Source organism: Microtus oregoni, unplaced genomic scaffold (genome assembly GCF_018167655.1).
Source record: "Microtus oregoni isolate MIOR12 unplaced genomic scaffold, Mior012 000040F_ref0000088, whole genome shotgun sequence".
NCBI classification, from domain to species: Eukaryota; Metazoa; Chordata; class Mammalia; order Rodentia; family Cricetidae; genus Microtus; species Microtus oregoni.
In genome coordinates, this window is record NW_024543207.1 from 283,925 (window position 1) to 301,503 (window position 17,579).

The 17,579-nt window shown below is 41.9% G+C and overlaps 1 protein-coding gene across 3 annotated transcripts in view; it reads left to right on the top strand.

Annotated features, from left to right (window-relative positions):
- Window positions 1-1,919: 1,919 nt before the first annotated feature.
- Window positions 1,920-17,579, top strand: part of Mtf2 (metal response element binding transcription factor 2) — a 38,742-nt gene continuing 23,082 nt past the window's right edge. Inside the window, exons 1-3 of one of the 3 annotated variants that reach the window (XM_041632204.1) lie at window positions 1,920-2,172; window positions 15,187-15,385; window positions 15,499-15,580. In XM_041632204.1, coding sequence (XP_041488138.1) covers window positions 2,168-2,172; window positions 15,187-15,385; window positions 15,499-15,580 — 286 coding nt within the window. In that variant the 5' untranslated portion in view covers window positions 1,920-2,167. Of the gene's footprint in view, window positions 2,173-15,186; window positions 15,386-15,498; window positions 15,585-17,579 lie in introns of those variants that run through there. The other 2 variants (XM_041632205.1, XM_041632206.1) reach the window with 2 other exon arrangements.

Here is a 17,579-nt window from a genome sequence, read left to right on the forward strand (position 1 = left end):
CCTGAAGCCAACTGTGACCTGAAAATATTAAATGAAAAAAATTCCAGAAATAAAAATAACTTTTATTTTTTTCAAGACAGGGTTTCTTTGTGTAACCTTTGCTGTCCTAGAACTAGTTGTATAGACCAGGCTGGTATCAAACTCACAGAGATCCACTTGCTTCTGCCTCCTGAGTGCTGGGATTAAAAGCATGCCTCACTACCACCTGGCTTACTTTTAAAATATTTATAGAACACACTCACACACACATACAATATATTTAAACTAGGTGTAGGGGGTTCACACCTACAATAACCACAATCAAGAAGCAGAAGTGTGTGGTGGTGATGCATGCTTTTAATCCCAGCCCTCCGGAGGCAGAGGCAGGAAGCTCTCTGTGAGTTCGAGGCCATCCTGGTCTACAGAGTTCCAGGACAGCCTGGACTGTTACACAAGGAAAGCCTGTCTTCAAAAACCAAAAACCAAACAAACAGAAAAAAGAGACAGAAGAAGGAGAATCAGGAGCTGAGGGCCAGCATTAGTTACATAGCTAATTTGAGACCAACTTGGGCTGCGTAAGACCCTGTGTTGAAAAGGAGGGACAGAGAGGAGAGAGACACAGGGAGACACACACACACACAGATGATACACACACACACACACACACACACAGAGGCAGAGAAAGACTGAAATGTACTGAATAAAATACTGTATAATACAAAGCTAGGCATGGTGGAGTACGCCTTTAATCCCAGCACTGAAGAGGTAGAGGAAGGTAGATCTCTGTGAATTTGAGGCCAGCCTTGTCTAAGTAGTGAGGGGCAGCCAGAGCTACACAATAGAGACCTTATTTCCACAGAAAAGAAAAAATATTTATAGTATATATGAATATGCTTATTCACTAGATTTTTCAAGAGTTTAGGTAAAGGGGACTCTTTTTTTTCTTTTGGTTTTTCGAGACAGGGTTTCTGTGTATAGCCCTGGCTGTCCCGGAACTAGGTCTGTAGACCAGGCTGACCTCAGACTCAGAGAGACCTCCTGCCTCAGCCTCCTGAGGGCTGGGATTAAAGACACGCGCCACCCACCATCGCCCTCCAAGGGAACTCTTGAAATACAAGTGAAAGTAGCATAGGCCACTTTTTCAAAGAAGACACAGCACCGACTGTCTCTGTGACGTAATCTGCGATAAAACTATAACTGAAGGTATTTTCACAAAATATGAAGGTATTGCAGGTGTTTCTACACGTGTTGGGTTACACCTATACATAATCAAGGAGATAAGCGTGTCCCCCATTTATCAGTTGGAACTCCGGCTCGCAGTTGACAATAGCATGAAAGTTCTGTGTTCCTAGAATCAACTGCACTGCAGAAGAGTATGCTCAGGGTGTGTTACAATTAGGAAACGTCGCGAAGCAGGTGAACAGAAAAAAAGAATCCCCTTTCATTGTCAAAGGGAAAAAATGAGTGAAAATCTCCCATACAGATGCCAAATAAATTTGGGTTTGGAGAGCAATCGTTGAACGAGCTTTGACATCCAGGGTCTCCTGCCCACTTACGGGAATTCTAACAGCAGGCCTCGCGGGGGAAAGCAAAAGTACTTTGTCAGTTAATATTTCCACAGAAAGGAAACCAGCCTAGCGAGATGTACTATTTCTGAGGACGTAAAAAGATCTGCACACGATGGGCTGGACGCGATCCGTGCTTTAAAGAGCAGCGGCGTCTGCAGGCGCTCGCTCACTATTGTGTCTGCACCCGCAGCGGCAGCACTCAGTCCCACCGCGACATTAAAGAGTCCCTCTTTGTTCAGCGCCGGTCCGCGACGGAGGGCGCGGTGTCCTTCCGCGCTCGCCACGCAGTCCCCGCCCCTCTGCGGCTCTGGAGAGCTGCCATTCGGCCTGGGAGTAGCTCCGCGCTCCCAGAATGCACCGCGAGTCCGCGGGAAACCAAAATGGCGAAGGGCCGCGACGAAGTGGTCCGTGTTTGAGGCCGGTGTGAGAACGCACACTCTCCTCCCCGACCCTCGCCCCCAAGGAATTCGGTGTGCGTGTGCGTGTGTGTGTGCGCGTGTGTGCGTGTGCGCAGGGTTCCCGCTGGGGACCGGGTGCCCGGACTCGCGGGGAAGCGCCCACGGGGACGTGATTGCTTCTGTTTTCCTGTATGAAGCGGTTGGCACCACTTAAGTGACCGAATGAGGTGAGAGAACCTTTGCCCGGGAACCGACTCTCTTGGAGGAGGTAGGGATGGGGGAAGAGACGAAAGAAAGAAAGCAAAAGAAAGGAGGGAAGATGGAGGATCCGGCTTCGGGTAAGGGACTCTTGTGTGGGGGTGTTTTTGCGCTGGTGCCTGTGTTGAAAGAATGGATGGGAAGGAGCAGTCAGTGGAATGTTGGTAAAAATAGGGACTGGGAGAACGGGCAGGGCGTTCGGGGAGTCGGTTGGTGGAACTGGAGACGTTGAGACAGGGAAGCTGTGTTTGGAGGGCAGGAAGGAACCTGGGGGCGGGAGACGGTTGGAGGGGCAGGATGAACCTGGGGATGAAGGGGGTGGGGAACAGAGGAGAAGAACCGTCAGAATGTGGGGAGTCTAGTCGAGGGGCGCCAAGGGACGGATCAGTTTGGAACCTGAGGGTATTTGTGGAATTGGGGTGTAGGAATCTAGCGGACGGGCCTGATGCAGTGTAAGGATGAGGGAGATTGCCTGGAAAGCAAATCTTGGAAGCTTCAAGGGGAGAAGTGGGATTGATATGGGGGAAGAGATACTTTTTTTTTTTATTAGGAGGTATTTCTTCTGTTCAATTAAAGTTTCCCTGCTCAGAGGTTTTTATTCATCGTCACAGCCTAGGTAATTACGGCTTTAAGGGATTTAACTAAACCAGGCTTTCTTCACATATTTCCGTAGTGCCAGAACTCTTAACTGTGGTTTACAGTCCAATGCCCTTGGTTGTTAGAATTTTTCTTTGGAAGAAATTACAAGGAGCAGACGGATTTATTGAGTCATTCGAGAGTTTGTGAACAATAGAAAAAGGTGTATGGGATGATATTGTATTCTTTCAGTAAAACATTTAACTTTGGTTGGAGATGCTACTGTGTACTAGAAACTAGAATTCGAAAACCCAGACAAGTCTGAATAACCCAGAAAAGCACTCATGAGATCAAAGCAGAGCTAGAACTGTGTAAATAGTGGTTGGTCTGACTCCATTTGCTCTAGTAGTAACTCTCTCCTTCAGATAGTTACATTTAATATTATCTTGTCTGCAGACTGCTTTCAATTTCCATTTTTTCATTTCTCTTTTGGAAATTTCTTTTTTGGGGAATTAAACTTAAAAAGTAATTGTGGGTCAAATAAGGTAAAGTTAAATTCTTTTTCTTAATAATTTATTTTTATTTTATGTGCATTGGTGCTCTGCCTGCATGTATATGCATGTGTGAGGGTGTTTGATCCCCTGGAACTGGAGTTGCAGACACTTGTGAGCTGCCGTGTGGGTGCTGGGAATTGAACCCAGGTCCTCTAGAAAAGCAGCCAGAGCTCTTAACTGCTGAGCCATCTCTCCAGCCCTGTAAACTTTTAAAATTTTTAAGTGACCTTTTAGGATGCTGGATAATGCTTTAAATGGAGTCCCCCCCCTTTTCTTTTTTTTTTTTTTTTTAAGTTTCAAAGCAGGGTCTCATTATTATGTAACTCTGGCTGTCCTGAACTCACTGTGTAGACTAGGCTGCCTCTGCCCAGAGTGCTGAGATCAAAGGTGTGAGCTACCCTCAGTGATATTATTTCTTGATTCTGAGTTAACGTTAGCAACTGTCATTGGGTGTCTGACTTGAAGTACTATACTTCCATGTATAGTATGGAGAATTATTTCCCTGGGTTGAATGTAGTTTTAAGTGTTAGAGTGATGTTGTTGAACAATAGACATGTTCGGTGCCCATGTAGAGTATGAAATTTGACTTTGAGCAATGAGGAGTGATAGGACATACACACACACATATGCACACACACACTCACGAACATATGCATACACACACATACCCATACTACACCTCCAAGCTATACAATTGCTAAAACTGATGCACCTTGGCCTTAGCCATGATGAAAGTACAAATAGATTCATAACAGAGCATGATATCAAGATAGTTGAGTACAAAACTATCACACGTCAGAAAAATGAGTAAGGATACAGCTGAGATTAGAGAGGACAAAACTGTCACACGTCAGAAGAATGAGTAAGGACACAGCTGAGATTAGAGAGGACACACATGCTGGTCAAATGATATACAAGTTTGATTGCATCCTGAATTTTGGGGAAAAAGTGTAGAGGACATTTAAAAATATTTTTTATATGTGCGTGTGTGTGTGTGTGTGTGTGTGTGTGTGTGTATGTATGTATGGGAGGGAGGGAGGGATATATGTGCCAGTGTGCACAGAGGCCAGAGCCATTGTAGGCAGAGACTGCTTCTTCTTTTCCTGGCTGCCCAGACCCGAATAATAAGAAACTTTTAATTGCAACACTGGCCAATAGCTTATGTATATTTGTAGCTAACTCCTACAGCTTAAATTAACCCATTTTATTAATTTGTGAATCATCATGAGGCTTTGGCCTACCGATAAGGTTCTGGCTGGCAGTTACATGGTGTCTCCTTGACTCCCCCTACTCCCTCTATATATCTCTTCCAGCTTAGCTATATTCTGCTAAGTCATTGGCCCGAACAGCTTCTTAATCAGTGGTAATAAAACATTCGCAGCATACACAGGGGAACCCCACATTAAGCTATGACATCCCCTTGAGCTTGAGTTATAGGTGGTCGTGAGCTGCCTAACAGGTGCTGAGAGCCAAACTCAGTTCTTCTTCAAAAGTAGTATGTGCTCTTAATAGCTGAGCCATCTCTCCAGCCCCATAAAGGATATTTTTTCACCCGTTACAGTGATTCTAAAATTTAACCTTCTGTGGTAATGAATGCATCTTTCTCTTTTTTTTTTTTATTTTTTACGTGCATTGATGCTTTTGCCATGAATGTTTGGGTCCCTAGAACTGGAATTACAGACAGTTGTGAGCTGCTGTGTGGGTGCTGGATTTGAACCTGGGTCCTCTGGAAAAGCAGTCAGTGCACTTAACTGCAGAACCATCTCTCCAGCACCCCCTCCTCCCCTCTCCCCCCCCTCCCCCCTCCCTTTCTAGACAGGATTTCTCCATGTAGCCTTGGATGTCCTAGAACTCACTGTGTGGACCAGAACTTACAGATCCACCTGCTTCTGCTTCCCAAGTGTGCTGGTATTAAAGGTGTGCTTCCACCTCCCTGCCTCTTTTATTTGTATGAGTTTTTGCCTGTATGCATGTGTGAACCACATGGGTGCATTGTCCATGGAGGCAAGAAGAGGATGGCAGACCCCTTGGGAACTGGAGTTACAGATGGTTGTAAGTTCCCATGTTGGTGCTGGGAGTGGAACATAGGTCCTCTGAAGGAACAGTCACTGTTCTTAACTGCTGAGCCATCTCTAACCCGTGAATGTATTTCTTCACAGTTAGCGGTGGGGGGTAGGAGGATCCAAAGATCAAGCCTGTTCTCAACTATATAGGCATTCAAAGCTATCCTGGGACACATGAGACCCTGTTGCGAAAAAAAAAAAAAAGTAAATTTGATTTACCAAGGTGTAAATAATATGATTAAAATTAGGCCTTATGGGGCTGGAGAGATGGCTCAGCGGTTAAGAGCACTGTGTGCTCTTCCAAAGGACCCGAGTTCGATTCCCAGCAACCACATGGTGGCTCACAACCATCTGTAATGAGGTCTGGTGTCCTCTTCTAGCAGGCATATATACAAACAGAATATTGTATCCATAATAAATAAATAAATATTAAAAAAAATAAAATTAGGCCTTATACTTAGACATATAGTGCTGGTTGATCTCCATTGTCCATTTGATACGATTCAGAACCACCATGGAAATACACCTCTGGATGTGCCAGTGGTTGCTTTCAGAAAGGGTTAACTGAGGAGGGAAGACCCACCCTGACTATGTGAGGCAGCACACTCATGGGCTGGGGTCCTGGGTTGAATCAAATGGAGGAAGCAAGCTGAGCATGAACCCTGATCTTCCTGACCACAGATGGTGATAGCTGCCTCCAGCTCCTCTTGCCATGCCTCATCTTCTGTGATGGACGGTGCCCTGAAACTGTGAGCCAAAACGCACACTTTCTTATGTTGTTTTTTTTCCTGTATTTTACACAGCAATGAGAATAGTACTGAATGCATATATTCCTAATAAAATTTAAAGCCATGAAGGATAAAGGAAGAAAGGACTGGCACTCAATAGAGTCCTTTTTTTTTCGTCATAGTACTGAGCATAGTTGATGAATAGCACCGAACTTCTTGGGGAAATTATTTACAACATAAAATTCTGTGTGTAGGAATTTATTGAGTTGTCATTCATTGCCCAGCCTGATCTGGCAATCCTGTGTTGAAGCTGTCCTGCCTTCCCTAGCTAGGACCCTACCAGTGAGTTGTGATGGGGACTGAGGTGTTCTTAGGTCCAGAAGACCCTAGAGAAGTTTGATTATGTGCCACTTCTGTAGCCAAAGCATATGTGATCTGGAAAGCTCTGTCATGACGTGAGTGTCTAAGGTGACAGGAATAAGACCTGGCCTTCCCAGATTGGTGCAGGAACACTGAGCTCTGGAAGTAAGGGTCACTCATGGAAAGGGAAACTTGGAAATTACCTTTGGTGATTTAAAATGATGTGGGAATAGGATACATTAGGAATTCTGGGCAAAAAGTTTGTTTTGTCCTATTCTGGTTTGTTTTTATTGTATATTTTTAGATGTGATGCCTGTATGCTAATGAGAGTGAGAAAGGGTATGGATTTCAGTGGGTGGGGAAGGGGAAGGGATCAGCTTGGGGCGGGGGAACCATATCAGAATAGATGAAGAATTAAATATGAGTATTAAGTATCCTTTGTTGGTGTTGTTAAGACAGAGTCTCATGTACCTCCTGAGTGCTGGAATTGCAGGTTGTGTGCCAGTTAAAGCTACTTAATTTTCAGTGACTAATATTTATGGAGTAAAATAATTTCCTTTATTTATTTAGATTAATATAACTACATACTTTCTTCTGTCTCAATCCTGCTGTATGCCTCTCTCTCTGCTCTCTTCCAAATTCATGGCCTCTTTTCATTAATTGTTGGTACATACATCATGTTTGGATATACCTATACATATTTATTCCTAAATACATAAATATTCTTAGTCTGTATAATGCTATTTGTGTATCTTTTAAAGGATGATTGTTGGGTATTGGATAACACACTGGTGTGCTGTTCCCCGGGTAAGGCTATTTTACCACTGCTAGCAATTCCTTAACTGCCTGAAGTTCTTCGTGTAGGGTTGAGGTCTCCTGGTTTTCCCTGTCTGTGTTGAATGTCTGTTTTTTTTCGAAACAGGTTCTCACTTCGTAGTGAACTCACTGTGCAGATCAGGCTGGCCTTGAACCTCTGCCTCCTGAGTGCTGGGATTAAAGATGTGCATCACAGCCGGGCGATGGTGGCGCACGCCTTTAATCCCAGCACTCGGGAGGCAGAGGTAGGCGGATCTCTGTGAGTTCGAGACCAGCCTGGTCTAGAGAGCTAGTTCCAGGACAGGCTCCAAAGCCACAGAGAAACCCTGTCTCGAAAAAACAAAAAACAAAAAACAAAAACAAACAAACAAACAAAAGATGTGCATCACCTTGGTCAGCTCATGTTTAGGCAGTCATATTGGTGAGACGTTATGGTCACAGCAAACTGCCTATTCCTCTGACTCTTACAGTCTTTCTGTCCCCTTCTTCCTCAGTGTTCCCAGAGCCTTAGGCACAGGAGTTGTGTTGTAGATGTATCTGTTGGTACTGGACTTCACAACTCTCGATCGATTGTGGTTTTATGTAATGGTTTCATCAGTTGATGAGGGTGAGGACTACACTTAACTCTGGGTGTAAGGGAATATATTTAGAGTTAGCGATTATGCTGGTTTAGTAAAGTGGCAGTTGTAGATTCTCCCAGATCCAAGACTTTACTAGCCCTGGGTAGTTGATTAGGTTTCCAGTACCAGGCAAGAGTTCCCTCTCCCCTGTGTGGGTTTTAAATCCAATTGGTTACTACCTAGGTCTGCGTGCCCCTCTGCACCCTCACAGTTACCGTGCCGGATTGGTTGCTCTATTTCATAGACATCATAGTGGAGTAGGACTGTTGCTTCCTTTCTTTGGTAGTTTGCATTGGCACCTTCTGGAACCATGGAAGTTAGTACTTAGGGGTTAGTTCTAACTCAGTTGTCTCTAGGTCCAGTGTCTGAAGTTCATGGTATCTTCAGCAGTAGAGACTTACTTTCTACCAAGGGCAATAGCAATAGCCTGTAATGTTTTAGGATTCTCTTGGACAACCCTGACCAGCAGCTGCAGTGGGCTTTTCATGCGTGGTACTGGGAATTTTATTAGTTGTTTTTGGCTCTTGGAAGGAGCATTGTCAGCCCAGATGAAAAAATTTCACCCAAAGAATACACAATCATACCACAAGGACACTTGCTCAACAGTGTTCTTTGCAGCATTATTTGTAATGGCCAGAACCTGGAAACAACCTAGATGCCCCTCGGTTACTCACTTTTGTATGCTAAATGTGCATCTTGCCATTTTGATGACAATATTAGTTAAAACTTCTAGCTTTCTGGTGGAATCTTTAGGATCTTATACATATAGCATCATGTAATCTACAAAGATGCTTTGTCATTATCGTTTCTTATCTCTACTAGTTTTATTTCCTTCACTTGTCTTATGGCTCTAGACAAAATACTATATTGAATAGGAGTGGAGACAGTCTATTAATTTTGTTTCTGATTTTGATGGGGCTACTTTAAATTTTTATCCATTTATGATGATGATGGCTCTGGGCTTGTCATATACAGCTTTTACCATATTGAAGTAGGAGCCCTCCAGTCATATTTTCTCTAGAACGTTTATCATTAAGAGTTATTGGATTTTTGTCAATAGTCTACAATGTATATTTTGAAGTGATCATGTGATTTTTGCCTTTACATTTGATTATATGATTTACTACATTTATTGACTTACATATGTTGAACTATCCCTGCATCCCTCGGATAAAGCTAACTTGATTGGGAAAAAAAATCATATAAACTATATATACATATACATGACTTAAGTGTATATTTATGGAATTTAAAACTATTTATTGTGTATGTATGGTTGCTATGCTACACATGTGGAAATCAGAGGACAACTAACTTCAGGGAGTTAGTTTTACATGCGTCTGGGGATAAGAACTTAGGTCATCAGGCTTGGTGACAAGCATCTTTACCTGTTGAGCTTTCCCACTGATTCTTAAAACTTCATTTGTTTAGATGTACTTACTTTCATTTGATGTGTCTGAATGTTGTGCCTGCATGTATGTTGTTCACTGTATTTCCTTGGTGTCTATGGATGTCAGAACATCTGGAGTTACAGACAATTGTTAGATACCATGTTGGTTGCTAGGAAACAACACTGCAGGAGCAGTAAGTACTCTGACCTGCTAAGCCATCTCTAGTTTCTCTATAGAATTGTTTGTTTTTGTTTTTCAAGACAGGGTTTCTCTGTAGATTTGGAGCCTTTCCTGTCTCTGTAGACCAGGCTGGCAACCAACTCAGAGATCTGCTTGTCTTTGCCTCCTGAGTGCTGGGATCAAAGGCGCGAGGCACCAGCACTCGGCTCTCCTGGCAGTTTTTTACTATTTAAAATTTATTTCTTTATTTATTTATTTTGAGTTAGTTTCTCTTGTGTAGCTCTGGCTGTTCTGGAACTAGCTTTGTAGATAAGGATGACCTCTAACTCAGAGTTTCACCTGAATGCTGGGATTAAAGGTATGTGCCACTACTGCCTGGCTAATTTAAAATTTTTTTTTTTTTTTTTTGGTTTTTCAAGACAGGGTTTCTCTGTGGTTTTGGAGCCTGTCCTGGAACTAGCTCTTGTAGACCAGGCTGGTCTCGAACTCACAAAGATCCGCCTGCCTCTGCCTCCCAAGTGCTGGGATTAAAGGCGTGCGCCACCACCGCCCGGCGTTAATTTAAAATTTTTTATGTATGATAATGTTTGTTAAACTCTAAACCTAAGAAATAGAGTAGAGCTAGCTTTCCTAAAAAAAAATTTTTTTTAATGTGTTTTGTCTCTCTATCTTTGTATCCATGTGCACTTGTTACCTGTGAAGGCCTTAAAGGGGTGGGGGTACAGATCCCCTGAGGCTAGGGTTGTAAACAGTTCTGACCTGTCGTGTGGAAGAGCAGCCAGTGCTCTTAACCACTGAGCTGTCTCTTCAGTGTTAGAGCTAGTTTTGAATCTGCCTGCCTTATGCTTTCTGATCTTTGTAGAACTTTGGCTTCTTTGATGTTAGATGTTCATATATTCCTCAGTTAAAAGGAAAGCATCCAGGCTCAGATTTTATTTTACTTTATCTCAGGTTAGAGATTACTTCTCCATAGGTTTGGTATAGGATTGACCTTAAGTAGGTTGCTACTTCCTGTGTGCCTGGGTCCTGTGATGGCTCCCCTGAGCCTTGTGAATTTGACCATAATCTGGGCAAAAGATTCCACCAAAAGTGTCTCCCTCATTTGTTACATTATATCCTTCAGGTCACAGGGAGTAGAAGAAACTCAGGGAAAAAATGTAGCCCTAGCAGTTTTGTGCCTTTAGAAGGGACTTAAGCTCTGTGTGGTGGCTCACGCCTGTAATCCCAACATTGAGCAAGCATAGGCCAGCTTGAGTTATAGTGTGAGATCCTGTTTCAAAACATTAAAACTAAAAACCAGATCAAACCAAATACCCCAAAAAGATGAGCCTTCTTGTTCCTGGGGTTGGGGTAAGGATAGCATAGGTGGGTTTGATTTGTTTACTTTGTTGTTGTTTTGTCCCCTAGTTGTGTTCCCTACTGTTGTAAGATGTTTTTGCTTTATAAGTTGGTGAATCAAGGAGAAGTGCTTTATTGCAAGGTGGCAGTGTGAAGTAGGATTAGATTTTCCTTCCTTTTTCCCCTTAGCTGCCGAGTGGTTCATCATGGATAGAGTAGTGGCAAGGGTACTGGAAAACATGATTGTGGTGGAGGTGTCATGGCTGATGGCTGTTTCCAGAGAGGAGGAAGGAAAGTGGAGCGGCAAAATAGAGGGATGAAAGTTCCTACTAGGGAGGTGAGTTCTAGGTTGGGTGGTAGCATTCAGCCCTTAGATTTCAACTACTAAATCTAACCTGAACTAGACAGCCAGTTACTGCTGGTTTACTGACTGTTTATTGTTTACCTGTGCAATGTGCTCAGAACTCAGGAGGATATGGCACGCAGCTTGGACAGCTTTCTACCCTTAGAGCATAGGCTATACGTAGGGTAAAGACCCATTTTTAAAATAGAAGCAAAAATAATTGAAATGACAGATTTTTTTGTTCTTTTTATTTATTTATTTTGAGAAATTATACTATGCTAGATCCTTAAGTTGTATTTTTCTCTTCCTGTTAATTCTTTGAGAACTTGATACAATGTATTTTATTATTTCAAGACAGGGTTTCTCTGTGTAACCTTGGCTGTCCTGGAACTCACTTTGTACTGAGTTTGAGGCTGACCTCAAACTCAGAGGTCCACCTGCCTCTGCCTCCTGAATGTTAGGATTAAAGGTGTACACCACCACTGCCCAGCTGATAAAATGTACTTTGATCATTCTTTGTCTAGACTTCCTCATCCCTAACTACCTCCCTCCTTCCCCCCACTTTTAAACTATCCCCTTGGTGTGAGGGCCATATGCTAGATCTTAATCTGTGTTTTGATATTGTAGCCTCAGAAAATACTTTATTTTTTAAAAAATATGTATGTATGTATGTATACAGTATTCTGTCTGTGTGTATGTCTGCAGGCCAGAAGAGGGCACCAGACCTCATTACAGATGGTTGTGAGCCACCATGTGGTTGCTGGGAATAGAACTCAGAACCTTTGGAAGAGCAGGCAATGCTCTTAACCACTGAGCCATCTCTCCAGCCCCTCAGAAAGTACTTTAAATGCAACCCCCCCCCTCAGGGTTTTATAATGTGTAGCGCTGGCTGTCCTGAAACTCACTATGTACCAAGCTGACCTCAAACTCACAGAATTCTGCCTGCCTCTGCCTCCCGATTGCTGGGATTAAAGGACTACAGCACCACCGCCCAGTTACATTTTCAAATACATGTTGTTGGTATGTGTGCACATACCTGTGTACCACAGCATTCATGTGGAGGTCTGAGGACAACTCTCTGCAGTTAATTTTTTCCAGTCTTTAGGATCTGGGGATCAAACTTGGCAGCAGGTACCCTTACTTGCTGAGCCATCTCACTGGTCCAGAGATTATTTAGATTAAGCTATCTAGACTCTAACATTAATTCAGAATGTAACCTAGTTAGCTAGGGGACTAAAATGAGAAGATAGGATGGGGAAAATTATTTCTTTTTTTCAATATACATTATTTACATCATTCAGCTAATTACCAGGTTTTTGAGTCAGGTCCTTATTTAATGTAGGGATAGTAAACCATCAGGGGAAGACTTTTTTAACCCTTTGTTACCTTTTGCTCTGAATAGAGTGACATTCTCTATCAAATTAGGTATTCCAGGAGCTGGAGAGATGGCTCAGTGGTTAAAAGTGTGTACTGTGTTTGTAGAGTTTGGTTGCCAACACCCATGTTGGGAGGCTCTCAACTGCCTGTAATTCCAGTTACAGGGGAATCTGATATCACTGACCTACAAGAACATCTGCACCTGTGTGCACATATTCCTATACAGACACACACACACGCACACACACACATAAATAAAGACAATTTAAAAGACATTTATTCATTTATTTTCTTCTGTTATTTTTATTTATTTATTTTTGAGACAGGGTTTCTCTGTATAGCCCTGGCTGCCCTGGAACTTGCTCTGTAGACCAGGCTGGCCTTTGAACTCAGAGATCTGCCTGCCTCTGCCCCCTGAGTGGCTGGAATTAAAGGTGTGCACCACTGCTCTGACTCCACATACAAATCTGTATTGTTAAACATGGTTTGGCAACTTCTTACTGGTTTCTTTTTTTTTAATTTTATTTATTTATTTATTGTGTGTGTGAATGTTTATATGTATATATGTGGGCTGTGTATGTATATCATGTGTGGAGGTCAGAGGAAATTTGTAGGAGTTAGTTCTTTCCTTCTCCCATGTGGATCCTGAGGACAGTAGGCATCCTTTCCTGCTGAGCCATCTTCCTGTTCCTACATTTTAGTATTTATTGAGTATGGATGTGCATGCATGTCATCGTGCATGTGGAGGTGAGAACAACTTGTCAGATTATGGGGTCAGTTCTTTGCCATGTGGGGTTGAGGGCGGGGAGTGTTTCTCAGATGAGCCATCTTGTGTAGTTCTCTCCCCAAGCCCACTTTGTGATACAGGGTCTCACTGGCTGACCCGGAACTCACTGTGTAGACTGAGCCTTGAACTCAGAATGATCTTCCTGCTTTGCCTCCTAAGTGCTGGGCTTCTTAATAGCATTTCTAGCATTTCTAGAGATTTGGCTGTGGACAGGAAGGGGAAAAAATAAGGCCAAAGGGTAAGTGTAACTATTACTAGGTTGAGTTCTTGTTATAAAACAAAGCATATCAGCAATTTCAGGAGAAGGGAAGAAACACTAGGAAATGAAAAATTACAAAATTTGATGGTTTTTTGTTGTTGTTGTTGTTCTTTTTTTTTTTTTTTCGAGGCAGGGTTTCACTGTGTAGCTTTTGGTGCCTGTCCTGGAACTTGCTCTGTAGACCAGGCTGGCCTCGAACTCACAGAGATCGCCTGCCTCTGCCTCCTGAGTGCTGGGATTAAAGTTTGATGTTTTGATCTAAGAATGGGTGCAGTGTACATTGCCATCACGAAGAAGGCAGAATGTATATTGAAATCATAGCTAAGAATATGAAGGTGTCTGGGAATGTTGGTCGCTTTGTATAGTTTCCATTCCAGAATTAGGGAGCATTTCACTGACTTTTTTTTATACTTAATTATGCTATTCATTTGGGTTAGTTACATAAGGTATGCAAAATTCCTGAACTTAAAATGGTTGCTTATTTATATAGGGTTAGACATATCCCAGGCTGGTCTTGAACTTCTCAAACTTCCTGTGTAATTGAGGATGACCTTGAACTTCTGATCTTCCTAGGCCACTTGCCCAGTACTGGGATTATAGGTGTGTACGCCTACACCTGCACCTGGTTTTCTTTTGTTTATTTTTGTTTTACGGTGTTGAGGGTGGAATGAAGGGCCTGGTACATGAACATATTCAGCTCTCTTCTGTTGGTTTGAAGATTACCTTTCCTTTTTTCAGTGACTATTCAGTTACTATACTTGTAGGTTTTGAGTTTGTTGGATACACACAAAAAATTGTTGGATTAACATTTTTCAGCAATTTAGGGGGACAGTATCAGTTTTTAATTCTTTTCGGACATCTTTAAAATGCATTTCTTTGATCCTTCCTCTACCCCCCAGCTACCTCCATGGTACTTCTTGTCTATGAGTTTGTTTTATGTGTCTCATAAAGCCAGAATTAAACAGTACTTGTCTGTTTTCTCTGGGTTGTCTTACTTAGTGTCATGTCTTCAAGATCCCACGCTGTAGCATGGCATGATTCCCAAAACTTGTGTTATTTTTAGACGTTGAAAACATGTTTCCTTTGTTCTTAGCTACCAAGACTTTCTCCCACCTTTGGTTTCTTCCTTTTTTTTTTAACTGAACTTTTATGTTCTCTTTTTTGTCTGTATAGTTTTACTAAATCTTCAGTTTTTAATTTTAATTTAAAGGCAAGGTTCTAGATATGTAGCTTAAGTTGGCCTGGAACTCCTAAGTAACCTGAGCTGGCCTGGAACGTCTCCTTGTGCTCAGCCGCCCAGTGTTGGTGTTCAGGCTTATCCACCATACCCAGTTAGTTGTTTTTGAGGTAGTTACCCTAAAATGTTTTGGTGAAATGACTGCTGAATCCTGGCTTCACTTAGGGTAGGCAGTGAGCAAATATTATGAATTATTGCTCTTTTTTAAAAATCTATATAGAAAGCATTTGCCATTTGAGTTATTTGTTGTTTTTCTCACAAATTAAGGCTTTATACCAACAGTTTTGGTTAACATATGAAATATATCATGTAAACCATTATAAATCTTAAATTTGGTTTTTATTTCCTGACTAGAGACTCTACAGGAGCAGGTAACTCACTGGTCCACAAGCGGTCTCCTTTACGTCGAAACCAAAAGACCCCAGCATCCTTGAACAAGCTGTCTTTACAGGATGGACATAAAGCCAAAAAGCCAGCATGTAAATTTGAAGAGGGTCAGGATGTCCTAGCTAGGTGGTCAGATGGCTTGTTTTATCTTGGAACTATCAAAAAGGCAAGTTATTTTAATAGACCTCTGCTATATTTGCAATAAAGCTTTAAATAATTTAAAGTTTAATTCACACCTATAGTTTTAAGAGATACCTGAATTCTTTCTCTGTGTTGCAGATAAACACATTGAAACAGAGCTGCTTCATCACATTTGAGGACAGTTCTAAAGCCTGGGTTCTCTGGAAGGACATCCAAACAGGCAGGTGCTGCTGTTCCTCTAGAGCATGATATACACTGAAATGTAGCTTTCTCCAACATGGTATTTTCTGGGGCTAAAGAAATTGAATATAGTGTCTGAGGAGAAGTTTAAGAATTTATTAATATATAGAATTATTTTCCTTGTTTATAAACAAAGCTCTCTATAGTTTAATTGAATCGCGTTGAGACAGGTTTCTCTGTATAGCTTTGGAACCTGTCCTGGAACTCTCTGTGTAGATCAAGCTGGTCTTGAGCTCAGAGATCAGCCTGCCTCTGCCTCCCGACTTCTGGGGTTAAAGATGCGTGCTGCTGCTGCCGGGCTTAGGAGGTTTTAATACCCAGTATTAATTTTTGTTCTGTGAAATAATATATTCCTGCATTGCTGTTTACAATGTAGATTTCTGTTTTGGCTATTTTTCAACAGTTGCATTAAATGAATAAAAATGTACTCTATAATCTATTCAGCAGATCTCTTTCTAGAAGTCTATTAATAAAATATAATTGAAAAAAATTGAAAAAGAAGCTAAGTGGAGTGGTGAGAGTTGGCTCAGAGGTTAAGAACAGTGACTGATCTTCCTGAGGACCTAGGTTTGGTTTCCCAGCATCCACATGGCAGGTCACAACTCCAGGACCCAACGCTTACACAGACATACATATAGGAAAACACCAATAAAATAATAAATGAAAAGATATTTAAAAAAAGAAACTAGGTGGCAATGTTTGCTATAGCTTTATTTTTATATATTTAATTAAGAATTGCATTTAAAAATAGAAAATAAAAAAAAGTGTGTACATTTGTGTGTGAATGTAGGTAGGTGACTGAAAAGGTCTGATGTGTCAGATAAGCTGGAGATGGAGCTACAGGGAGTTGTGAGCCCATAGGTGCTGGGGACTGGTCTCTGGTCAGCTACAAGAGCAGTACCAGCTTTTAACCACTGAGCCATCTCCAGCCCTGATGTAGCTATTTATTTTATTTTGATTTTTTTGAGACAGGATTTCTCTTTGTAGCCCGGGACTAGGCTGGTTTGGAATTCAGAGATTCACCTGTCTCTGCCTTCCGAGTGGAATTAAGAGTCTTCCATCACTGCCCTGCATTTTTCCCCCCAGACAGGGTCTCTCTACATACCCTCGACTGGCATGGAACTTGCTATATTGAGTAGCTTGGTTTCGAACTCAACAAAAAGTAGAGTTGGCTCTGCCTCCTGAGTGTTAGGATTAGAACTGTTTGCCACCATGCTTTTATAAAGAGACTTTTCTAGCTTAAATTAAGCAAATATATGATAGCTATTTTTAAGATTTATTATTTATTTATGTATGTGTGTAAGGGGTTATGTGTGGAGGTCAGAAGAATGTGTTGGACATTGTCCTCTCTCATTTTCTACCTATTCATTTGAGGCAAAGTCTCTCCCTGAGCCCCACTGACGTTAAAAGCCAGCAAGTCCCAGTGATTCTCCTGTCTCTGCACATACCATCCCCATCTGAGCTGGGATGTGTTTGTAGGAATGCTATGGTTGCTGGGATCTGGACTCACACTTGTGGTTGAGGAACAAGTGTTCTTAACCACAGAGCCATCTCCTGCCCAGCATTACTAAGATGAAAAAGCTAAGACTTTGTAGATGCCTTAATTTGTAGTAAGGAAGACCGTGGGCAATTAAGCTAGATCAGGAATCATGTAAATTTTATAGTAAAAAAGGTATTCTTAGATTTCACAACTATAATTCCCAGTTTCCTTAGGTTTGTTTCTTGAGGTGAATGCATACAGTTTTTTGGATTAATAACTCCTTTTCTGCAGAATTGCTTTCTTCTTCAGCATGTAGATATAGTGGGAGTCATCTTAGGCACCTAACTCCTGGCTGGGGCTATGCAGCCTTTTCTTGTGAAACAACACATTTAGCATGAGAAGCTAAGCTCAGATTGACTACTTTTTAATTATAGCCATAAACCCAGGAATTATTGAACAAGTCCCACTAGGTGTACCAGGAAATTTGGAAGGGACAGAA